The 26675-nt window shown below is 38.8% G+C and overlaps 1 protein-coding gene across 1 annotated transcript in view; it reads right to left on the bottom strand.

The window, feature by feature from the left end:
- DCHS2 (dachsous cadherin-related 2) overlaps window positions 1–26675 on the bottom strand; it is a 227127-nt gene that overhangs the window by 87465 nt on the left and 112987 nt on the right. Inside the window, exons 2-3 of the mRNA XM_077816155.1 lie at window positions 18895–19086; window positions 8419–8650 (exon numbers count right to left, since the gene is read on the bottom strand). Of these exons, the coding sequence (XP_077672281.1) occupies window positions 8419–8650; window positions 18895–19086 (424 nt within the window). The remainder of the gene's footprint in view (window positions 1–8418; window positions 8651–18894; window positions 19087–26675) is intronic.

The following is a 26675-nucleotide window of genomic DNA, read 5'->3' on the forward strand; positions in this document are numbered from 1 at the left end:
TCACATAATGGTAAAAACTGGAAAACACTCTTCAGGGCTCTCTGGGTCTATAAAATTGGCTCTGGAGCACAATAGTTAATGTGAAATTTGGATCTCTCTCCACACCCGTTGATTAGGAAGATTAGTCCAATATTAGCAGACTGGAAGAGAGAAGAAAGCAAAACTTGCTGGTTGTTTATGTAGTAGCTGGATTATGTTCTAGTTGCCTGTATATTATCTATGGGAGAAGCATGTTGAGTGATGGTATTTTACTGCTTGTTAAGTGCACATATTTTTATGTTTTTTGTACAAGCAGTTTTTGATCTACTTTTTCCTCTTTTTGCTGCTGTCAAGCCATGTAAGCAGCTTCTTGTAGACCAAACAGCAGTGGCAGTGGAATGGGGTGGGGGTGTGCCCTTCTGCCATCTGGTAAAATCTTGTAATTCATAGATGTGACATCCAGTGAACTATTTTGTAAAACAGTTTGCAGTGTGTTGCAACACACTGCATTACAAATGCACACATCACCCTACCATCAAAATACAGGGTCTTTAGCACATGGCTTTAGTAATTTTTCTCCCCATATTTGGTTGATTCTATTGCATTTTACTGATCTTGAATGCAAACAGAACCATGTACAATGAGCGCTGGCACGGTGTATATTTTTTTCATGCTGTTTTGCCAACCCAATCTGTTCCTGTGGCCTAATTCTGGGTCCTTACTGTTCCCAGTCTTAGTCTTCTCCATAGCTGAGACTACCAATCAAATTCAGTTGTATTAAATTCTGTTGTGATGGAGATAAATATCCACTAATGACTAGGAGAAGTCATTCTTCCGCTGTGACCTAACACAGACTTAGGTCTTCGGAGGTGAAAGCTTATCATGCTAACCCATTGTCACACACAGTCCCATGATTTTCAGTGTTCTACATATGCTACCAATTACTTATGCAAAATAGGGGAAAGAGGCATTGAAGGGGTTGTACTAAAAAATGTGGCCTTAGAACGTTCCAAAATAAATCATTCCTAATTTTAAATCTGTCTTTACTCAAGCGAACCCCTTCATGTGTGTAGCAATTTTATTTTATTGCATACCATATAAAAATGCCAGGAGTAGTTTAAAAATTAAGCGGACTAATCTTTCCTATAATAAATTATAGTATGAAAACATCATTAGCAGTCATAAAAAGCTTTATTCTTTTTAAAAGAAGTACACGCCCCAGTTTTTCTTTGATGTAGTCTACAATCTGGTACGTATTAAACACTATGTAATAATTAAGGTTATGTGAAAATTAGAATGTATGTCCCGCAGCAACATCTGATATTCCAACATTTGTTTTCATTCTGAATTTGGATGAAAAGTCGAGATAAAAAATGTTTTACCAAAAATTTTTTTGTCAAAAATTTTCAATTAAAAATGTCAAAATATTTCACTTCAACATTATTGATTGAAACAAAACTTTTTGACACTCTCCAATTGAAACATTTTATTCTGGTGTGTGGAACCAAATCTAAATGTTTCATTCTGAGTCAGTTTGACATTAAACTGTATTGCCTAAGGAGCGGCAGTAATTCATGGAAGTTGTAGTTCAAATGTTTCATGCCTTTATTCTTTCTTATGAACTAGCTCCTTGGCTGGACTACATCTCCCATGATGCACCACAGCAATGTTACTCACATGATTCATCATGTGGCTCAGTTAAACAGGATACCACAGTGCACCATGAGAGAGGTGGTCAAAACCAAGGACCGCAAATCATAGAAGAGAATGCGGGAGTGAAATACCTGAACTACAACACCTATGGACTTAGGCAGATGCAGTATATGTCACACTGACCCAAAATAAGCTACTTCAAAAATTTCACATGAAAAATGCCAATTTTGCAGAAAGTGCATTTCACATTGAAAAGTCATTTCGCTGAAAAATTCCCAACCAGCACTAGTAATACTACTTGATTGCTGTTTTTAACATATATCTTCTCTGAATGGATTAGGTAGAAGAAATAAGTCCTTCGAATTAAAGGGCCAAAGACCACTGAAATCAACAAAGACTCCCAAGGACCAGTGAAAGCAGTTCTGATAAAACTTAATGGTCCAGAAAATGAAAATTAGCTCAGGTTGAGAATACAACACTCTAAAAAAGAATAAATAAATTGCTGACTGCATGCTTTAACTCAACTTTCATAATCCAGGTCATGTATGTAGTGTAGCTGTAGCCATGTCGGTGCCAGGATATTCGAGAGAAAAGAGGAGTGAGGTAATATCAAGCTTGTCTCCCTCACCAACAGATATTGGTCCAATAAAATATATTACTTCATCCACCTTCTCTCTCTATGATTCAGATCAGACATTTCATAGTAGACAATGAAGGTGTGTGCTCAAGAACAAGGAGAGAGCACTTATGTGAGGTCAGACCAAGTTCTGCAATTCAACATGATGACGTCACACTGGGCCAAAGTAATTTTCAAAACATATTTCGCAGACTTGAGATAGTCTCCTGAAATCAGGGCTATCTTGAAAAAACTGAGGTGATAATCCTAGGGCTTTCTACAGCTCTCAGGTAGGATATTTACAAGACTAAAGGATGAACTCTATGACCTTGGGTGAAAAATAAAAATCAACCAAAGAAGAAACAATGTGTGTGTTCCATCAGCTATCCCAGAAATAATGCTGCTGTTGTGATAAAAAGATGATAAATTGAGGAGTCAATGTCAGTTTTTTTGAGTTACTGCTGCCTAGGTTGACTGTCATGATGCCAGTTGCATCTTAAGGCCCACAACTTCTAATTTCTTGTTCAACCATGCCTATAAATATTCTATACCTCCGTGATGCTGACAGCCTGGCTCAGGGCAACGCCATAGGTCAATTCACTTGTGTGTGAATATCAAAGGAGTTAAATGTATTTGTAGATATTCAGGCCAAGTCACTTGTGTTAGTAGAGATCAAAGGAGATGTTAATTGTATTGTTTTCACCTATTTATATCTTGTTGTTTACTATTACATTATATTTACATTGCATATACCCCAGAAATTATGTTTACATTATGTATGCCCCCATAATTAGATAATCCTAGATTAAAGTACGTGTTAGAATGAGAATGAGTTCAGGTGTTCAACTCATGGAAACTAGAAAAATACCCCATAGTTTGTGATTACAAACATTTGCGTTTATGTATAACCCTGTAACTAAATTACTCAAAGAAATCTTGTGAAATGCTAATAAAGGATTTAAGGACTGTAACAGGAAATGCTAATTTCAACGCAGGGGGTCACGGAGTGAGTAAAAACATTTCTTACATTGTTATCTGTAAGAAGAAGATACAAAATGGATTTCAAGGAATGATCCTTTATCTCTGGACTGTTCGGATTCTAACATGGTGGAATAACTGAACAGAAGACCCAGAGTTATTCTGGGTAGGACTGAAAAGACTTTTGGGAAACTGGCAGATTACTACATCTCTGCTATCATTTTGGATTTACAAACTTTGATTCACCTGTTAATGTATTTTACCTGCTTTAACCTCTCAATACCTCTCATTTCTTTTTCTTAGTTAATAAACCTATAGTTAGAGTTTACTATAGAATTTGGTGCCATCATTGCGTTTGGTGTAAGATCAGGAATACCAATTGATCTGCGGTAAGTGACTAGTCTCTTGGGACTGGGAGCAATCTGATGTGGTGTGATTTTTGGTTTGTGTGACCATTATCACTAAGTCCAGTTTGTCTGCATGGCAAGATGGAGAGCCTAAGGGGACTGTCTGGACTTCATGATAAAGCTGGTATAGTTATCCAGGAATGCACATTTGTTACTGCCTTGATTAAATCTAATTGGAGAACATACCACCAGTTTGGGCCCCTGTGCTGTTTTCTGACAGGCTGACCTGAGATTGGCACTCACAGCAGTGAGTCACTCCAGACAGCATGACAACTTCAGGTAAAGTATTGTTAACCATTAATGGGGAAAACGGATAAATATAGCTTAAACAACATACTAGCCTGCATAGCTCTTCAGTATGCTCTGCTCCAGGCAATTAACCAGCGCTGTTCACAGAGCAGATAGCATAGATCAGAGGTTCTCAAACTGTGGTCCGAGCTCCAGTCAGGTGGTCCGCAGATAGTTCCCTCTAAGGTGCGTACAGGAGAATGAAGGGCCACCCACCTAATTAGCCAGCCACCTAATTAGGCATGGCTCCACTACTTAGGTGCCTTGTCCCTGGAGAAGACGCATATGTAAGGTGAGGTGAGAAGAGGGGGTGGGGGATTTGGATCATGCAGAGCTGCGGTGGCCAGAGAAAGAGGCGACTTTCTCCAGCTCCGGGGCTGTGGCTGCTGGGGCGAGACCCCACTCCTTCCCAGACCCAGCTCAGGGGCTGCCGCGGTGGGGGAGATACGGAGAGACCCCCCTCCTTCCCAGCCCCAGCTTGGGGGCTGCTGCAGTGGGGGAGAAAGGGCACATCCATCGCATTAGAAAGGGAAGACTACTGATATTAAAATATGAGTTGTGTGCTTTTATTTGTAAAACAAAAAAGTTGTTTATTATTGTTTTTTTTATATAGCGCTTTTATCCAAAGCGCTTCACAATAGGTTAGCTAACGATACAAATAACATTTGGGAAGATCATTAAAAAGTGGTCCGCAAAAAAAAAAGTTTGAGAACCACTGGCATATATAACATGGATCATGCAGGTACCCAGGAAAGTAAAACATAAAAGTGAACCAAGGTGGATTTTGCGCCACCAATAGAAATAAATGGTAATAAAACAGGCATAGAGCATAGAACTAGGAACCAATCACACACCAAAATGGTTTTCTAGCTACATGCAATCTTCAAATTATTTACTTTTGGAACAATCCACCTTCAGCCAAATGAAAAATGGCTAATCCTAATATCTACATACAGAGAAGTACAATAAATGTAATTTACAAGTTTCTAAAAGAATATTCTAAATGATGGAGAATCTAAAAAATAAAAAAGCACATAAATGCCACTAATCCTGTCTTTTAAAATTCCACTAATCCTTGTACTAGAATATGTATCTGTGTCCGTCCGTTCAATGAAAAGCTCTTTTTTCCATTGAACTGATCTAAAAGAGTCACACAATGAACCTGAACCAGAGCCCACTGAAATAAATGGCAGTTTTCCCATTGACTTCAATAGGTTTTGGATCAGGCCCAACCTCAATATCTAGATGTCAAAAGTGGTTGTTTATTTTTAAATGTCCTGTTGCTGACCAACTGTTACGACCAACAGATCATGAAGATTTCTTACTGTGAACACAGTTCGCTTGCTGTGCAAAACTTACAGTTTTGGTAATACAGTCATATAATTTCCTTGGCAAAGCCATAGTTGGCAGGAAGTGATATTCAACAAGCAGGTTTTTGTTGTTGGGTTTTTTTTTTGTTGTTGTTAATTCCCTTATCCATTTCTTTTTTTATTCAGAAAATGGAAAGAAAATTTTATTTTTTTTGGTGAGTGCTATAAATCCTGAATACAGCAATTTGCGACTGCCCCTGAGCTGAGCTACAATACACAAAAACATACATTCTGGACACCGTAAAATAAAAATGTCACTTGGCCTGGAGAATAGCTTCATCTGGTACATGAGTTTTGTTATACTACTATCATTCTCAGCTAGTAAAAAATGCGTTTTTTGTAATGTCTTTTCCTAAAACTGAAAATACCATTGTCTGTCCCATGTACATATCAAAGGAAGCCAAACTACTTAAGGACTAACAAAATAAGTCAAAAAGACTCAATTAACTAACTATCTTGCCTGAGCCCTGAACACATTTCCAACAATTACAGTTATCGCTTAGAAATTAAGAAATTGAATTGTAAAATAAATCCACATGCAGCTTCTAACTCCAACCTCCATGACCATACCCATACCACATTGTCATCTCCCTAATCCCTTCTTTGCAAGTGGAAAAAAGCAAAAGAGATGGGACTTGCCATGGCACAAATTCACAATATTGTATAACGTACAATCCACAGATGGTGGTTTCAAGGGAAAGTCCACAGTGAAGGCTTCAAAAATGACCTCCCTGGAGTATGTTTTCAAATAGCTCATGAGAGAGGAGAGATTATAGAAGTTTGCAGCCCACCTGTTCTCACTATACAATTTCTATTTCTGATAGTCTCTATACATCATCTTCTCCCCATGAAACTGGGCCAATGCAATCCACATGACAGCTGGAGTAATTCTCCTTACAATCTCTTGAGAGAACAGCAGCAGGGACACGTGGTGTTCTCAGTGAATCCCCCCAATATCAGAAGCAGAGAAGAGATTCTTACAGAAAGGGAAAACCCTAAATGGCAACTGGTCATCTTCCTGCCTCTCAGAAAATGAGGAAGAGGAGGAACTCAGTCTCTGTGCTGTCACAGAACAAGCCATAAAATTTGCTTCCAATTCTTAATACTGATCAACTTCCATAGCTATTTAACCCAGGGAGATTGCAGAACTTCTGGGGAGTAGTCTAACAGTTACAAGGGCTATTGTCACTTAGATATCACCAACAGTTTAGAAACAATTTCAGCTCACCATTAATTAATTATACACACTGCTGCAGCTAGACATGAAAAAAAGGAAAAAGGGTACCCTTTACCAAAAAGGACACATTAGCATTAATATTAATAGGTTAAAATAAAACACAGCCAGATCTCATGAATTACCCATGAGATCTGATTATATGCAATCAGATTCCAAGTGCTATAAGGTTGGGAATAGTGTCTTCAACCCAAATGGTTTTTCATTTATAAGTGCCAGCAATAATGACCTCAGGTTATTTCATTATTAATTTGATCTCTGTTTGATAAAATACCATGATAGTTCCACAAGATACTGATGTCTCAAGTGTTCCTCATGATTAAAGATTTACCTTATACAAATCACGCAAACTGGAAAAATGAGGCTAAAGGGCCACAATTCAAGGGAGAAGAACCCTTTAAAGAAAGGCATACTGTAAAGCCAGTTCTTCTTGAGTAACCTACCAGGGCTCTCTCTGACAAGCCACTGATGCAGTTTTGAAACAATCGGTTAAATGGTTGTGGAGATCCAGTTCCCTGATTATTGATTGACCTATATATTTTTTGGCATCAGTTATACCCTAGAGGGACTGATTTGACAGGCAGTTAAGGTCCACGGTAAAAGTAAATTATGAAATAGCCAAGATAAGCGGGCCAACTTCCTAAAAAGATTAGTTTCTTCTGTTCATCAGAATATTTTAGGTGTTAGGTCACAGGATGCAAATAGGCATCATTTTGAGAGAACAGAGTATTTCCTTATGATGATTTCCATGCCAAACAGCTAATACACACACACACACACACAAACACACACACACAGCAAAATTATTAAAACATATGAAATAATCCCTTATGTCAAAGTTAATTAATCTTAAATGGCAGACTATCAGGAAATAATACTGTCTATCAGGCTATATTCCTGGTAGTGTATATATACTAGATTTTAAGTTGAACTGTAGTCTGGTTTAGTTTCCAAATATTAAAAGCCAAATATTGAACACCTGGTATACTTTAGGCATTGATTATGCCCCTGGTATTTAATTCAATAGGCACCGAATTTCCCAGGATTACAAAAAAACCATCAGGGTCTGCTTTTTTGGCAGTGGTAAAAGAGCGACTTCTGTGACGGCAAGGTGCATTAAAGACTCTTAGAAGTAGTTCAACCTGACTTGCTTTGACCCTATCAAGAATGCCTTCTTGCCTTGGCTTACACTCCTAGTGTGACTCAGGGCCCAGGTATGGGATCCAGACCTCTCCCTCAAGCCAGAAGTCAGAATTGGGGAGAAGGTCAGGTCAGGAAGTAAGGAGCACGAAAGGATACTCATGAAGCTGACAGTGGAGTCAAGCAGAGAGGTAGAACTAGAAGTGAGAGAGACTGGTGGGTAGCATGAGACTGCCAGCATGCTGAGAAATTTGTTGTGGCACACTCTGGAAGGTTATAAAGAAGGGTCTTATTTGATAGAAGTCCTGGAGGGAGCAAACGTCTAGAAGAAGAGGTTCCTTGTTGGTGAGGAGGGAGAGAGACTAACTGTCCCTCAAGAAAAAGCACTTAGGATAAGTCTTTAGTGTTCTAAGCATTAACATACTGTATAAAGTAATTATTAGTGCACAACTAATGCATGGCCAAAATGCTCTAGTTTCCAATTTAAAATGCTAGAGAAATGACATCAGCTACTTCTCATTCCACTTTCTGTGACATACATTCTAGAGCTCTATTTATTCCAGTAGATCCAAAGGTCATTTAACATTTGCTCACAAAAAACAAAAACAAAAAACAAAGAAAGTATCTTGCACATATGCCACAGGATGTAAGTTTTGATTTTATGACTTGATTTTAAACAAAGAAACCAAGTTTCAAAGAAAAAGTGTGACATGGTGTGTCTTATAATTTCTGCGTCACACACACATACTGTACCTGAAGAAGTATCCACTGTGAAAAGGGAAGAAAACTCTCCTGGAACAAGCTCATATGTCACAACTCCATATATCCCCGAATCTCTGTCTGTGGCAACGACATTGATGATCTCTGTTCCTGGGTGCGTATGACTACTGATGCTTGTCACATAGCTGGCTGGGTCGAAAATAGGTTGATTATCGTTAATGTCCTCTATCTCAATACGAACAAAAGCTTGGGCACTTAGCCCACCCTGTTGAATAAACCAGAACAAAGTAAAAATCCAAGTCAGTTACAGTTAAACAAATACATGCCTCAATGCATTGCTAGAATATAAAACAATCTACAGTTAAACTGAACAAAAACATTTGTTAAAAGTAACTATTTAAAGGGCACCTATAAAAGCCAGAAAATTGAGTTTAGGGAGTTAATAGTATCTTTAATGCAGCTCCACTGTGCTAGCTACTGCAGTACACAAAGGGATCTGTTCTCCCATGAAGGAACATGAGGTTTAAGTATAGAACTCTTGTTAACTCTAACAAGAATTATCCATGTAAATCCCTTGTACGTCTTGGCACATAGGATTTCACAGTCATCACCTATTACACTTTCTGTGGCTTCACAGATAAAGGTCAGGCCCTTTTTCTTCAAGAACAAATGCCTCTAGCACTTGAACGAAAAGAGAATCTCCACTAGTTGTATTAGCGTTAGGGCCCATTTCCTCTACAGACTAGCTTCTAAAGGGAAACACACTTTCAGGCAGTGCTGACAATCCATCCAGCACACACACACACACATACCCCCTTGGGTACTCAGAGACACAATGGGATCAAATTCTGCAGGAGCAACCTCTGTATTCCATTCCCTAACTTCCCTGGCAACATTAATTTAGTCTACCGACATGAAATACTATCCATTCCCATTTCCCACACAAATACACACAACTATGGCTCATAATTTTACATCAGTGAATATTTTCAAATAATAGACAATTACTTTTGAGCATAGTTTTTTTGCTAGGCTTGCCCGGAAGCCTGACTCCACATCCTGGACCTTAGCCCTCCTTTTGTCCCTGTGCATCTGGCGGTGGAGGGGGTGGAGAGGGGATGGTGAGCTTTGCAGCTGTCGTCACTAACTCATCTCCCCAGCTCCTCAAGACTGGGCTGCTCTGCTATTCTCCACTTGGCTTACACTTCTGCCTCTCACACACCCTGGCTAGAATCCAAACTCTTGCACTGGCTCCACGGAACAATACAGGGAGCATACACTGCTTATTAACTCGACCTTGTGGGGAAGGCTGAAGAGAAAGCAGCAGCTGCAGGCCAGTCTGAGCAAGGCAGAACTACAGAAAAATGGCAATATGGTAAATTCCATAGCAAAAAAATTGAATTTTGTGCCATTCTGGAAAAAAATGAATTCTGTAGCTGCAGAATCATGGAGGCCATAGAGCCGTGACTGAGATGCGCAGTCATTCACCTCTCAGCACTTTTGTTTTAGATTTCCTATAGATGTAGGAAAGCACTACTGTATCAGTTTAGCTTTGGTTCACATTTTCAAGGTCCTCTCTACAGCCATAATGGCTAAAACATCATTTTAACAAAGCTGAGATTCTGCAGCACAGTTCTGTAGCAAGAAGTCAATTGTGTGGCAGTGGAATGATGGGATATACAGATTTCTGCACATGCCCTTGACAGTACATTACAACACGGATGGAAGAAGACAATCTATGGATACAGAGTTTGATTTTCAAAGAGTTATGCACAAAAAATGTGTACATGTAAGTTGAGTAAGTAATTATAGAGACTGCACACACAAAAATTGGATACTGGCATGAACAAAGGGCAAGCTATGTTTAGCAATTCTGAATTTATGCATGATGCCACAGGAACCATGGGTGCAACTCAGATGTATATTTCTGCATGCACCACTGTGTGCCTCGTTTATTGAGAAAAATTTTTTGGCCTTCACAAAACTGTCCAGAGTGCAGTCCAGTTACTCAGGCAGAGTTCTGCACTTGGGATTTGCACTACAGTGCAGTAGCAAGCTCAAAAAAACTGCATTCGATCTTTGGTCTGTTAACTCTATAGACTTGTACTGAATTGCTGAGATACAGTAAATAAATCCATCAACATCTGTAAATTTTCTCACTGAGGCTTTCATTTTTCCATATTTTTTCACAGTCATGTTGTCTCTATAGCCTGGCACTGACAATGTCATGACACTGTTGTGAGGAACCTTAGTTTAAATGTATGAGGAAAATTAAGTAAAGTAATGAAAAATTACTTATTTGCAGTATTCTTACAATAAATTGAATCCTGAACCCACAAGCAAAGTTAAAGGAGTTTAGTCCACAGATGGAGATTAGGTTGAAAATGGAATCCTTATCCCCCACCCATTTGGTGCTGTCGGGTTTTCTTTTTTGGGGCGGGGGGAGGAGAAGGAAGGAAAAATATGGGAAAGGGGGCAAAGGTGGGAGGAGTTTAAAAACAGCAAAGTATTATGGGGATTAATTTTAAACCACTTGACCCAATCTGTGTTCTTGACTGCTAAGGAAAAATGCAGACATTTCACTCTCCAACCTAAGTAGTTCATTTTAAGGAGTTAGACTTTAAAATCTTTTTTAGGGGAAGGTCCATTCTGAAATATTTTTAGAAGGGTGGGTCATGAGATAGGGGCATGTAACGGCTGGTCTACCTCATTCCTCTCTGTCCTTGTGCTAACCACTGTTGTTGAAGAGCCAGTGCCTCCTTTTCCTGACCCTGAAGCATATCCATTAGACACAAGTGAAGAGAGGCTCTACTATTGTCATCACCCAGTATAATGGATGACATGCAACCCTTCTTGTTTTGATGCAGTAGAATTTCTTTAAGGTTACCCTGGCAGTGGTAATTTTTGAGAAAGACCCCTAGTGACTGGGAACAAACGGCTGCTATTTCTAACCACATGAATATGCTCCTTTATCTGTTCAGAGACAAGCATGACAGTTGATTATCCAGGAAATGAAGACTGATTTAAGCATGCCCATTGTTGAAAGAAAATTACATTTGTTAAAACATATTTCAAGCAACAGTAGAACACTGTTGTTCATTTTGCCTTTGTATTCTAGAAATATTGCTCACATAACTTCATGTCTCTCAAATGCTTAAATAACCTTTTAACTACAGTTGTGCTGATTGATGGAATGGCAATAAAGTTGGGTACAAGTCACATTGTTGTGATTCTGAAATTTTGTTACTTGTGGAACAAACAATGAACATGATATACTGCTACAGAGCTGAAATGACCATAACTGGAGACTTTCTTTTCCCTAGCAACATCCAATCTGTGTAAAAACATGGAGCTAACTATAAACCGCTCGAACCATTTTTCAAATATAAATAATACTACTTTCTTGACAGAAGAGATTCTACTGCTTAACAAATACCTATGATGTTATGTAGAACAGCTGCATTTTTGTTGTTTACATTGTAAGACTGCATAAGAATCTGACAGGATTTCAAGTATAGCCTCCAACGTGCTGGGATATAAGATTCCACTAAAATGTTGTTCCAGACTGAAAGGTTATATATAGGTTCTCAAGACTTGAACACAGATTTTATTTTCTTTGAAATATGTTTATGCAGTTTTTAAGTTGTAATGCTGTAGTAGGGCAAGGAAGGAATAGAATTAGCCACTAATTTCAAAAGCTTTAACTTCAATGGGAATTTTGCCCGAGAAAGGAGTGCCGAACTGGGCACTTTGCGTATTACAATAACTGCTTTAACTAACAAAAAAAAGAGAAGAATATTGGTAGCAGTTACATGTATCTGCTAAAACACAAGAAAGAGACAACAAGCTTAAGTCTCTCTCTATACACAACACATAGTAGGAAAGCCATTTCGAGTTTCAGTAGTATCATCACACATTCATCAGAATACATCTAAATACCAAGAAGCATTGGGAAAGTTTTAAATGTTGAACTGATCCAACTAGTTTTGGTGTTGATTAAAAATTGACCACTCAACACATAGCCAATATTATTTGAAGGGCTTTCATAGACATTTCCATTATGTAATAGCATTTTATTAGCTAAATGACTCCTTTTTAATAACACATCTAAGTATCATATATAATCACCCAGTTTAGATCCATTTTAGTTTATCAGGTAAATGACATATGTTTTATAATGTTTACCAATATCTTATGAATTTGATAATTTTGAGGTTTAATCCTCTACTCCTTTCTGAGATAAAGCTCCCATTGCAATCCTCATTTCAGGAATGGCAATTTGGCCTGAGCATACAGTGGCGGGATAAGCCACATATTATTAAAAATTATCTGATTTAAGAATTGTCAAGGGTACATATTTATCCCACAGTATGTCAAAGGTGCTACCAGGTAACAATATACCTTGCCATTTTATCCAATGAAGCAAACAACACATATTTCTAAAATTCCTGAATAAATGGATAGTATCAACATTGTTCTTTATAATGTTATGTATCAAGTGTTCCCTGACAATAAGGTCAGAACATGCACCATATATGATGCTCATTCTCTTTCTTCCTTAAGATTTACATTTGTAAAAACTGTCAATTGTATTTACTTCTAATTTTCAAAAGATTGTGCTTAATAGCAAAGAATTTACAATTTTATCTGCATAAATAAGAAAACAGACCATTCTGAGTGGACTAGAGGGGTAATCATCTCTGAGCATACAACTCAATTTTCATCATAATCAGTTATGTAACTACACCTTCATATTCAGCAGATGTGCTTGCATGTGTAATTAGAAGTGATTTCTTTAAAAGCATCGTGGTTAAAATGCTTTGTCCTTGACTCCCTGCAAATGCAATTTCTGCAGAATAGATTTGATTTTGAAACTGTTTTTAAAATACAGGCAAAAGGTCTAGTCTTTTCAATCTTTCAGAGGAACAAGTGTTCAAACAGAAAGGGAAGACAAAACCAATTAAATTGGAACTAAACAAATAAAGATGTGGAAAGAATGTGTTTCTTAATTTAATAAACTTTTTAATGTACTTTAAAAGAATAATCTGTATCTCCTTTACACAGAAGTCATAAGATTTTCAGTTTTATAACTGCTGCCTATGCACTACAGTGATAAGTACATTAGTAGTGCAGATAGAGAAGGATTCTATCTCAGCATCCCTACAATTAAGTTTTCTAATACTATGGTAGGTATCCTCTAGCAACTGTATGGACCACTGTTTCTTTGGATGAAGTAGAACACCAAACTGTTGGACATCATGTAAATAACGCAAGCGAGCACACAAAAGGATGGGACTATGTATCTTGATTAGCAATAAGGCTTGATCAGAGTGTAACTGTACAACACTAAAAACATATACACACTTTTTAAAAACTCGATATTGTTTCATACATGCAGCTGAGTTTATTTTAATGCCTCATTGTATAACAATACGTATTGCTAGGTGTACCACCGTGGGTATAAACAAACCTCCATCCAATCCAGGGAAAACAAAACACAGAATTTCTTGTTGCATTGCATTCTTATTGTAAATGATAAACAAAGGAAACAAGAACATTAAAACGTATCAGGCCTTATTCTCATATCTTTAAAAAGCAGAAAAAGGGCATACAATTTTATTCCCCTTTCTTGGTTACCTTTAAGACTATGTTAGACCTTTCATTAAAGTTCCTGTTTTTCATATTCTCTTTCTGAAAAACTCACCATTGAGATTGACATTTTCCATGCCTGGTCTCAACCTACAGCTGAAAAATTTTGGAAGGTTTCCTGAGGGAAATGCCTTCACCTGTTTTTGTGTTATTTGAGAATGAAAATCATTATATTCTTGCAGCAGTTCAAGATGTTTTTAGTTCACTAGTAACTCAAACACACCTAAAAAAATGGAGGTTTGCAGGTGGAAAGAGAATTATAACTTTAACATTGCATTTTAAGCACAGAAAAAACAGGAAATCCACTAAATTAAGGCTCTCCTAATATCATTAACTTGTCCATATTACACAAATGTATTACTTCTAATCACTTGTTTCACTATTTAGAGCCAAACTGTGGCTGAGCATTGTGCAGGTTCATGTGAGAGGAGGGTTGATGTGCTTTTCTCCCTCTTTCTGCTTCCCTCCCACTCAGGGACCAGCCACAATCACAAGTCTGTGGTCTCTGGAGGATACATGCTGCTTTTTTAACTAGCACCCAGAGGCAAAAGCAACCACAAAAGGAAAAGGAAGGAGGCAGCGCCACCACCAGCCACAAATGGGCTGGATAGAGAGGGGAAAATGTGCTGCATGCTTAAGTGGTAGCACGGAATCTGCTATCCACAAAAACTCCAGGAGACATAGTTTCTCATTAAAGCACACTACCTCCTGGAGCTTTCCTCGGAAGTTGTGGCTATATACCACAGCTGTATTTAGAGTTATGGTTTACTGGTACAGTCTGACTCTAAATATATACCTAAGGATATACAGTATCTGATGTATGAGAGAACTTATGTTACTGCACACATAGCTCTCGATCTGCAAAGGTCAGCTACGGAGGATCATGTGTGACAAAGACCCCAAAATGAACAACACAAAAATTATTCATGCAGGTGCTATGGGATTCGTTCCTTTCTATAACCTTACTTACAACAGTTCTGATGTAAGTAATTTTCGATAATAAAAGTGTGGAGGGGAATACCAAACATGTAGATAACTTAGGGACTAAAATGAGAGGCGTCTCTCAAAATGAGGTACGTGTCACATGTATGACTTAACTTTTGTACTGAAACGTTTAAATATGTAAGTTCAGTGATTTAGCAAACTAGAAGGGGGGATTGTGTGTAACATTTGTTGGATTTCTTTGCTGTTTTTCAACTTACAGTAATACTGCACCCAATCTTGCCCTCACTGATATCAATGAGAGTTCTGTCACTAGCTTTCATGACAGAAGGATTAGGTTTCATAAGTAGAGCTGGCTTAATAACTTATTTTTCAGTTCATTAGCAGTTCTGAATTTATTTATTTTTTAAATCAGTTCAGGTCGAACCGAAAAAGTTTTCAAAATATTCAGCAAATCAAAATAATCCGCAAAATTTGGTTTTGGGTCAAATTAAATGCTTCATTTGACCCAAAATGAAACATTTCATTTCAATTTCAGGTATTTTCCACCTTTTGTTTAATAAAAGGAAATGAAGAGCTAGATTCCCTTTTACCTAATGTTTGGGATACTTCTGGATGTGAGAGACCCAGCTTCAATCCCCATTCTGGAGCAGGAGTTGAACCAAAGTCTTCCCCTCTCTCAGGTGTGCTCTAACAACCAGGCTATATGGCACCAGGATTGAGGAGTGGGGGCTCTTTCACTTTCTATAAATAATTATTCACTGGCACAGGAACTTGGACTGTGGTGTCCCTCCTCTCAGGTGAGTGCCCCAACTACTGCGCTACAGGGCCATTCTCACACTCTCTCTCTATGAAAAAGTGGAACAGCTTCAATCGGAGATGTTGAGAGGGACTCATCCCAAAATAGCCAATAGTGTGGTGCTTAGGGAATTCACTTGGGAGGAGGGGAAGACCTGGGTTCAAATCCCTGTTTCAATACAGACAAGAATTTAGGTCTCCCAGATGAGAGCCCTAACCACCATGGGTCCAGATGATGAAGATGTCATCAATATAGCGCAAGTACAGTAGGGACATTAGGGGACGAGAGCTGAGGAAGCGTTGTTTTAAGTCAGCCATAAAAATGTTGGCGTACTGTGGGGCCATGCGGGTACCCATAGCAGTGCCGCTAATTTGAAGGTATACATTGTCCCCAAATGTAAAAGAGTTATGGGTAAGGACAAAGTCACAAAGTTCAACCACCAGGTTTGCTGTGACATTATCGGGGATACTGTTCCTGACGGCTTGTAGTCCATCTTTGTGTGGAATGTTGGTGTAGAGGGCTTCTACATCCATAGTGGCCAGGATGGTGTTTTCAGGAAGATCACCAATGGATTGCTGTTAACTGCTGGAAATGACCCACCTTGATTATCACTACAAAAGGTTTTCTCCCCCCCGCTCTCCTGCTGGTAATAGCTCATCTTAAGTGATCACTCTCCTTACAGTGTGTATGATAACACCCATTTTTTCATGTTCTGTGTGTGTATAAATCTCCTCGCTGTATTTTCCACTGAATGCATCCGATGAAGTGAGCTGTAGCTCACAAAAGCTTATGCTCAAATAAATTGGTTAGCCTCTAAGGTGCTACTTTTTACACTTGTCTCCCTGTGGTCACTTCTGAGCAGTTCTTTTTCTCCCATTGCTGCTTCTAAAAAGGCAAATATAAAAAAAGGCAGCCAGGCTCAGAAATCAAGTCATAGAGACGAAACAAACAGGGTGAAAGAAACTGATATTTCTACTGCACCATTTCATTTGTAAAATAAGCAGTGTACCACCTGGAAAATTCACTCTCCTCCTCCTCTTCATTGTCTATTTAACCTTCTCAGTTTCTTTCTTCCTTCCTTCCTTCCCTCCCTTTGTCACTACCAATGACCCTTCGCTCTTCTCCCAACTTTTTCCATTTATTTCTCTCTTCTTTTGCCAAATCCCTCTTCCACAGCTAAGTCCACAGCTAACATCTATCACTCATGCGCCTGCCCAAGCATTGAAAATAAGCACTAAGGCTACGTTTTCACTCGGGGGGGTGGGGGGGTGGAAAGGGGAGTTTGTTCTTAACTCAGGTTAAAATTGCAGTGAAGACACAGCAGCTTGGCTTTTAATTCACGTTAGCAGCTGCAGTTCAATTCCAGGCTCCCCTGAACACTTTAAGGGTATGTCTACTCTGCAGCTGGGAGGTGTGATTCACTGAGCAGGCAGACAGACTCATTAGCTCAGCTCAAGAAATGTGGATGTTGTGGCACAGGCAGCAGCTTGGACTAGCCATCGAAGCTCAGACCTAGTCAGCTGGGCAGGCTTGGACTCAGGCACCTAAGCTGACCTGAGCCACTATCAGTGCTGCAGTGTCCACACTTCTATGTTTAGCATGCTAGCTTGAGCTGAGCTAGCATAAATCTGTCTACCTGAGCTGGGAATCACACCTCCAAGCTGCAGTGTAGACATACCCTAAATCAAGCTGCTAATCTGGGTTACCTCAGTTGCCATATCTTCATTGCTATTTTAACTGACGTTAATTAATACAGTTTAGCAATCATGAGTTAAGCACATACCCTCCCCCTTTTATTTTTTTTTTTTGCAATGAAAACATACTCTAAGGGGCCAAGAGGAGGTGCATGCTACAGTAACTCAGCAGTGGACATGGAAGGTGACTCAGTACCAGCTCTGATATATACTAAAGCACATTTGAAAAGTGGACATGGATATTAGGTGCCAACTTGAGGAACTTAGGATCTGATTTTTAAAAGCACTGAGCTCCCACAATTAAAAGTCAAGTCAAGAACCTCTGAAAAATCAGATTTCCCTGAAAGAAGATAAATCACAGACTGATCCAAAAATGAAAGAGTCTATAGTTTTGGCGTGCCTACAGATTTCTCATGATTCTGATTTAAACTTTATCACTGGGGCATTAATCTGATCAGAATACACATATAACATTTCCATCCGAGCTTCTTTTACTATATTTTTATTTGAAAAATCATAGAGTTTTGGCAAAACCCAAATCTTCTGAGCCAAATGAAAGGGAAATGTGTGAAACTCTTGAGACTACCAATGCTCTCATCCAGATCAAGTATCCATTATTAATATATCTAATCTTGATACTGCATACACATATATGTATTTTCATATCTATTCAGCAGCACTATTTTTACCCATCTGAAGCAAGATAAAATATGATTTACACATAGACTTTAATAACTTTCTATTATTCTCTGATTTAGTTCAAGAATGTTTTTATTTCCTTAGGGGTAATACATTATTTCCAATTAAAATTTCTGCAACTTCCAAATTCATGGCCAACCAGCATCTTGACAGATGAAAGGAAACATGAAGAGTCAGTCCGTAAATGGTGCTTGACAGCAGTGTGGGAGAAGAGCCTAGTGTGAGAATGGCAGACCTTTCCACAGTTGCTACAGGTCCACTCGCCAGATGGTGGTTGGAACACGCACTGCTTCCTGGCTCACCTGTGGGCCTCAGTCTGGACTATCTGATGGCTCTCAGCGATGACTGCACCAGCCTTGACCCAGCTTCTCCAGACTAAGCAGTTGTGGGTTGTGTCTTCAAGTTGTCAGTGGGAATACTGAATTTCTTGAGACCTTGCTTGGCCTTGTTGCTGTATTGGAACTTTGGCCTTCCTCTGCATCATGGGCAGTTCTTGAGTTGGCCACAGAGCACAGCCTTCAACAGATATTCTTGAGGCATATGTTCCATATATCCCAGCCAACAAAGCCTGCAAGCATCCAGCGTAGTCTACAGAGACTGCAGGCTGGTCCTCTCAACTTCCATATAAACATATTAAAAACTTCCCTCCCTTGTTAAAACTTTATATTTGTGCTCAAAATACAAAACATGCTCACAAGTCGAGTAATATTCCAGGGTGAAACTTACCCCATCTGTAGCTTTCACTAAGAGATCGTAAGTGGCTGGATCCCTTTCCCTGTCAATGTCTTGACACACACAGATGTGTCCTGTATGTGGATCTATCCGGAATGCTTTAGATTTTTCATAGTTATGGAATCCATCATAAAGTAAATAGTCGATATGACCAAACTGGCCTGCATCCGCATCTGTTGCCTTGGCCTGCAGGGAAGCAATAAAAACAAAATGAAACTAGATGAACTATTATTACATAATAATATCTCAAATATTATGGATATTTGATGCCAAAGTCTTTATTATTGTTTTTTAAAAGTGTATTTATTTAATATATTGGCTCTAATACTTAAGGTATCCCAATGCACTTTTCAAAACAATGAGTTAGATCATGGTAGTGCAGGTATTGCATAGGTAAATAAAAGATCTATTACACCTTATTTTGACAAGCAAAAAGGATGTGTTCTTCAAAAAGGATGTGTCAACTCAATCAAGTGGCTTACTACAATTGAAAAGCCTATTCAAGACATCAGCTACCATCTGTGAAGCAACATTAGCTTGCCGTGTCTTAACCTCAGAGGCTAAACCAAGGCTAACCAATATGACTTTAAAAGTGTTAGCCTGTGTCTTGAAGAAATTCTTCAATTGTGTTAAGCTAACTCAATTGAACTAACATGATTAAAATACCCATAAAGACAGGGTCTTAAAGCCAACAAGAGTTCAGCTGTAGAACTGTATTACTGAGAAAGGGAATGCTGGCCAGAACATTATCTACTGTGCCTTCTGTTTAACATCTCATTTGAAGGATGGCCTAGCTAACAATACAGGAGTACAAGGAGTAGGTTTCAGAGTAACAGCCATGTTAGTCTGTATCTGCAAAAAGAAAAGGAGTAAAATTTGTTAGTCTCTAAGGTGTTACAAGTACTCTTTTCTTTTTAAGGAGTAGGTTTTAATCCATGATCTCCTAGTTTAAAGGCAAGAGTCCTACTAACTGAACTAAACTTGTCTATCTGCACCTGCATGATAAAAAGACATCCACTGGCAAAGTCACTGGAAAAATTCTTGCCACAGGCTAAATTCCCTCACTGGTGCTGTCTTGCAGATGGTTAGGAATGCTGAGCAGAAGATAACTAGAATTTCATTTCACACTACAGTAAGTAGATCTTACCAGGTCAGCAACACTTTGCCTTCATCACTTAAAACCACTCTGCTGTAAATCTGAAACCAAATTCTGTAGATTAATATCTCACAGAAATGCTTCCTTCAGAGCTATACCCTTCTGGAACCAAGAAGTAAATAGTTTTCCCTGAGATGAAGCTTGTGAGGTTTTGGAGATAGTTTTGCATAGAGGTGCAAATTCTGCCTACATCATTCAATGTCTTAAAATCCATGGGTGAAATTTACTCGTGTCCAGATGGCCATCCCAAACCTAAGTGATGCACAGGCTTTGTGCTAGCCTCTGGAGAGGAGTTAATTTAATCCTACATGAACAAGGCAAGCAGGATTTGGCCTGGAGCTATACACCTCACAAAAAAAGGTTTTATCTCCTTTATCTTGGAATTCAACTCTGTATTTATTTTCAGGAGAGGAGCTGGATGCCAGGCACATGCCAACATCTCAAATATATTAAAATATTTGCAGATCTCTTAAATTAGAAAGATTATATAAATTTCCGTTCAAGTGAAAGACTTAGGCAGCTAGATATATTACTGACTCAAGGCAGAGGCACAACTTTACCATGTGTTTTCTTCAACAGAATGTACATCTTTAATTTCTCTCCAATAGATTTCAATATTTGTATTAACAATATCAACCAGCCTGTACATTAATATCATTGTTATTACTTACCACTTAACACACTGCTGACAAAATACAACGTATCACCTAAACTGTTTCAAGCTGATCAGGGTGTTATTATGGACAATGCCCCAAGCAGAAATACAGAGCTCTGCCACCTTATTGTTGGCAATGTCCTTTCTTCCCTCCCACCCCCCATTATCACTACAGCGGCCCAAGCATAAACTTTATCTTGGAGTAATCAGATTACACTATCACAAATGGAATTCAGAATTTCATTAATCTGAATGTGTACTTGTGATAAGGTATCTGCCCCAAACTGGGCAGTAAGGGGTTAATAGAGCCCTAGGGAGGCTGTGTGAAAAGCAGCCAATTGGAGAGGGACTGTGAAAAGCTGTAAATCTTTTTTTACATATAAAAAGAGCCTCAGGGCAGAGCAGGGTCAGTAGCTTCCTGGAGCCTGAGGAGGAAAGTCTGTCTCTGGAGTAGGGTGCAACCCTGTAGCGCCTTGGACAGGGCAGTGCAGACAGAAACCCGGGGAGAAGAGAAGGAGCTCTAGACGGGCTGCTGAGACTGAGGAGGGTGCTGTGATTGCGGGGAAGTGGCCTAAGGAAAGGCAGCAATAGTAGATGCAGAGGGATGCAGCAGGAGGTTGCAATCTACAGGGTCCCTGGGCTGGGACCTGGAGTAGTGGGCGGACCGGGTCCCTTACACTCGCCCCTGGGGAACTGGCAGGGCAATTCACGGCAGTTGCCAGTTGGGAAGTAGCTGGACTAGGAGCTAAACTCCCCTGGAAGAGGGAAACATGGACAGTGACGTGGCTGGAGGGCTGAGCCACGAAGAGGACACTACGGTTCCTGATGCTGCAGGAGGGGTTGCAGGCGGACTTTAGAGAAGGAGTGACAAGGTGCAGATGGAGGTGTTGGTCCTGAGCTAATCCCCAGAACAACCAGGAGGAGGTGCCAGTCTGCCGGTGGGTGACGCACACCGTGACAGTACTTGATGTAATTAGACCTTGGGAAAATGCTGTACTATTGTGATTTGTTTCCCATTTTAGTACATTTTGTTGCATATGTCACTAAATTATCTATCCCAGTTTCTCTAATTAGGATTATACTCTTAATGAGGAGTTAAAGCCTACAGTAAATTAGGAACATGTTATACTACAAAACTTTATAAAGGTTAATAAAGAGAAACTTAAAAATGTTTCACACATGAGGAAATTTCAGGGGGAAAAAGTATCAGAATGTACTTGGCTAATATTTTTGCATTTCCTCTGCTGCTATTGATATCTGTGTCAGTAATAAGCATTCCGTCAGCTACGTGTTGCTTTCTGTGCAATCCTGCAGTGGTGTCAGAACAGTGAGGTTATGGCATAACTGTTTATTCTCTACTGTTGAACTGTCTATGGCTTTGGAAATTACTGAAATGCCAAAAAATCTAGTATTAGAACTCCACTACACGTCAAGCAAAAAAGTGTGATGGGCTGCACAGAAGAGGTAGCATGTTTCCAGTATGGGAGTAACTCTGGTGAGGTTAAGCCTCTGAGCATGCCCAATTTGAACAAGATGTTTCCAGAGGTCTGAAAAGAAGCAGCCTGATTTGTGTGCTTGTGCAGTTGATGTAACATACCTTCACTACAACCAACTCGATTTTAGAATATTTTACTGAACATTACACGCTATGAGATAGAAAACATTGGTTTTTTAACATAATGTATTCAGTAATTAGCAATGTGGCAAGAAAAATATGAAATTCATGTACTTTTCAAATGTTTTTAAGTTTTCAAACATATCTGAATATGCCCGATATTCAAGTTCTTCTTTTAACATAAAAAGGAAGACACTACTTTGTAACGAACGTTAACCATACAATGCTGATAAATTTAGCCCGTACAATTTAGTCTGAAGCATAAATGTTTCTACATTAGCACTATGTCAAAAACTATGAGCCTATTGCTGTGTCGATGCTTGGTTGAACACTAAAAAGTGGCAAACTCTGATTCTTGAGACAACTGGTGGATGTATTAAATATTTTTTTTTATAAATAGAAAAGTCAGGTTCATTACATCTTCATTTTTATTAATCTCTCTAGCTAGTTATACATTTCTTAGCATCTCGTTGGGTTATTTTATAACTTATGTAAAATTAAATGAAAACTTTTCACACTGGAGAAAAAGGATTTATAACAAAAGAAATGTATGGTAATGGAACCATTTTGTGTGTTGGATTTTGCAATTATTAGAGGTGTTTTAAAGAAAGATTTCTCCTTCAGTTCTGTTTTTCTTTCTGTTTAGTTCTTTAACTAAGCTAAACCCTGCATTTATGATATCCGATCTTTTTGCTGTAGGATTGTTATTTGTGCTACAGTAATACCTAGAGGTGCCAGCTAAAGTTGGGGTTCCATTATAAACTTGTCCAAGGTTACACAGAATATCTAGAAATAAGCTTGAAATTGAACACAGATCTCCCAAGTCTCAAGTCAGTGTTTTAAGCACAAGCCTATCTTCTCCTTCCAAAGAATAATTTGGTTTGAGAATGGTGAATTGGGATTGAATTTAGGTGAAATGGGAGGAAAACCTGATTTTTTAAGGTTACTGAGACCTCTCTTTTCTCTGCTACTATGAGTGCCTGTGCGTTCATGCACATGCATGTACATGTGTGTTTACATGTATAGAAAAAGCAAAGGAAAGAGATCTGCTTTTAGGTGAATTGTTTATTTACACAACTACCCATTATCACGTGGCTCATAATTAGCAGTCCTTACTCCTCTGCTATCTGTAGTCTCACACACTGTAATCTTTATCCTTTAAAATCATTAGTACCCAAAGGAGCTTAGACATATGTGAGGCTGAAAAGGAAAGAACTGGAGGAAGCAGAGTGCAAATAAAAATGGTGAAAAACAGATTAGGCCAGTCACTTCCATCAAAATCCGAAATGTCAGAAGACTTAAAAAGGAGTATATGTTAATTCATAAAGTTTCCACTTTTTTACTCTCTGGATTTTTTCAGGTTGATCTCTTAACCCTTTGAAAGATCACTGGGATGTTCAATATTTGCTCTATTTTAGAGGAGGGACCTCTTACCATTTAGATTTGCACTAAATATTCTGATGCACCATAATGGTGCATCAGAATAATTTGCCACCATTTCTGTAAGTCAGCTGGTGACAGTAATGAACACCAACATACTGGAGTGTCTGATACTGATTTTAGAAAATTCATTCACAAAGATTTGTCAGTGATCATGTGGTTATAGAACAATTCATGCTCCTTTCATTTCCTTGTAGTTTGCATTCCACAGCTGTAGTACAGGACACAGTTCAATTCCTGACCAAGGACCAAAGCCTCATTCCATTTAAGTTAAAGGCAAAACTCCCACTGACCTCAATAGAACAAGGATTTGGCACTAAAAATGATTTACAGCTGTGCATTACACAGGTCTGGAATAAGGATGTAAATATCATTTTAAAAAGTACCCATTTAAACTATTAAAATTATATCAGTTAATCATTTAATTGTTAACATGACGGGAGTCAGGGTCTGGGGTTGGGGTCCAGGGCTACTGCCCAGCCCCACACAGTGCGGGGGTCGGGGTCCGGAGCTGCTGCCAATCTGTTTTAAATGTTAAATACAATATATTAACAGTAAGACCAATACTTATTGGTTAACTGTTTAATAGTTTACATCCCTAGTCTGGAACATTTGATATTTTACCTACCATTTAATTTGATATTTCTATTAATTTTTAAATCAGAGTTGGATGCTATTATAGTATTTCTCTGTTATCACCACCACACTAACTAGTTTTGGCTATGTTTAAAACCAAACAAAAAATATTCTTTTTGTGCCTGCAATCTACTGCTGGTGACTACATTAAGATGTAGCTCTATCTGGCTGTGTCTGCAGATAGTTAAAGTTCTAAATGCTATAATGTATGCCCACAATTGACTGTGGAAGATTAATTACGGGTGCAAAATTAGAGGATATTGTGAGAAGGTTAGCCCATTACAGTCAGCAACTTGTTTTCCTTCCTGCACATTATGCAGTCCTTAGATTTTTAAGGTACATGCAAAGGAATAATGAATGAGGTATTTAAATAAAAATGCTTTAAAACACAGCAATACAAATCTGAGGGCCTAATCATGTTCGACCTTGGTCATTTGAGTGCCTCTGATTTCAATAACAGCAGTTGCATGGGTAAGACGATATGACTTTTACCCCTCAAGTTCCTCAGTATCCACTCAGTTTCCCCTTTCTCTTTCCCTTTCTGACTCAGGTCCTATGTTACAGCCAGCACAGTTTTATACAAGTCCCTTTTCTGTGTCCAACACCATTCTAGAATTTGCCAAAGGGACTGCTGCTCCTTAGCATGAGGCACCCTTACTCTGAAGAGAAAGGGGAAGAAAAATTTAAAAATTGGCAATAAAGAAGAATACAAACTACCTGGCAAACACAGATGAGGCTGAATGGAACCATTCTATGGAAATTCTTGAAGTGTAGGAGAGAGATTTTGTACTACTGCTAGAGGCAGGAAGCTAATGAGGACAGGCTAACATTCACATTTTGAGATACAGATGAGGAGAGACAAGGCATTACACATTTTGGAAATATAAACACATTATAGTAGTGATCCAAAACACTACAGCTTACAAGAGTGGTGCGGTGCTGCCATTATTGTAGATTATAGTAATTTAAGAGTTGGGATGCAGAGAAACAGCAAGAAAGTGAATGACAGCAGTCAAAACAAGAGGAAATGAAGGCAGCAGAAAGAATTTTCACAGTGGATTGATCAAGAGTGTTGAATGTTCACAGTATTACAGAAGGGATCATGCTGAAAAGACTTATAGTCCTCAGATGTGGGAGGCAAATGAGTTTGTTGTTGTATCACCCATCTCTGCTCTGAGAGGTAGGCTGAATGCGATATTGGATTCCAGAAGAAAGGAGATGATAATTAGGTTGAAAGCATTCTTCTTATTACTTAACTGGATACGTTTTGGATATGCTGAATTAAAAGAATGCATGAGATTAAGAAGTATAAACTCGAGAATCAGGAACTAGATGACAACAAGCATTTTCTATAAAAAAATTTACAGTGCAACAAAAATTACGGAACTGAAAAGATGCCTGCTAAACTTCTCCATTCAATCATGCTGCTTTTATAGTCTTCTCTCCCCTTCTGTGTTTGCAAGGTCTTCAGAAGAAAATAATTTTCTTACCTGTCTATAAAATGCTTTACACACTGTTGACAGTACAAATAAAATAAATAAAAATATAAACAGAAAAGGCCCAATGAATTAAAGGAATGTAAACTCTGGAAAAATCAATTACCAATATGATCTCACCGTTTGAATATTGAAAGGAGGAAGTCAAAGAGAGCTATAGAGGACCTAGGTTGGAGTCTTACAGGGTGGGCAGGCAAGGGAGAAAACACTATAATGAAAGCCTAGCTGTAACAGGGCGGTGGGCCTTGGGGCACATGCACAGTATGCTTGTTATAGTCCTTGGGCACTTTAAAACAGGGAGCTGACGTTTCAGGTCACATGCTTGCTCCTGGTCATGTGCGCTACAGGTAACAGCTTATAAGGTTTCCTGCCTTATATCAGCCAAAGAGATATAACTAGGATGCAGGATCAGAGAAGGAACTGGGACGGGGCTTACTGGATTGGTCACATAGCTTCAGGGAGAAAGGGCCACCTGGGGAAGGCATTGAAGAACTGGAAGGTCAATAAGGACTGTGAAGTCTGGAGACTAGACAATACCCCCAGGAGCTGTGAAACTGCTTTTTCTAAATATTATGCTAAGAAAGAAAAGACTGCATTTGAGAGAACAGCTGATATGAGAGAGTCCAGGTGGCAGGTCCTCAGTTGGTACCAATTAATATAGCTTCATTCAGCTTACCAGATCTATGAGAATTTACACCAGCTGTGGATCTGCATCTCTATTTTTAAGATGTGAACAGCATCAGTCTTGAAGAAGTTATCCTCTAACAATGAGTAGTT

This window comes from Eretmochelys imbricata, chromosome 4, assembly GCF_965152235.1.
Source record: "Eretmochelys imbricata isolate rEreImb1 chromosome 4, rEreImb1.hap1, whole genome shotgun sequence".
Classification (NCBI taxonomy): Eukaryota; Metazoa; Chordata; order Testudines; family Cheloniidae; genus Eretmochelys; species Eretmochelys imbricata.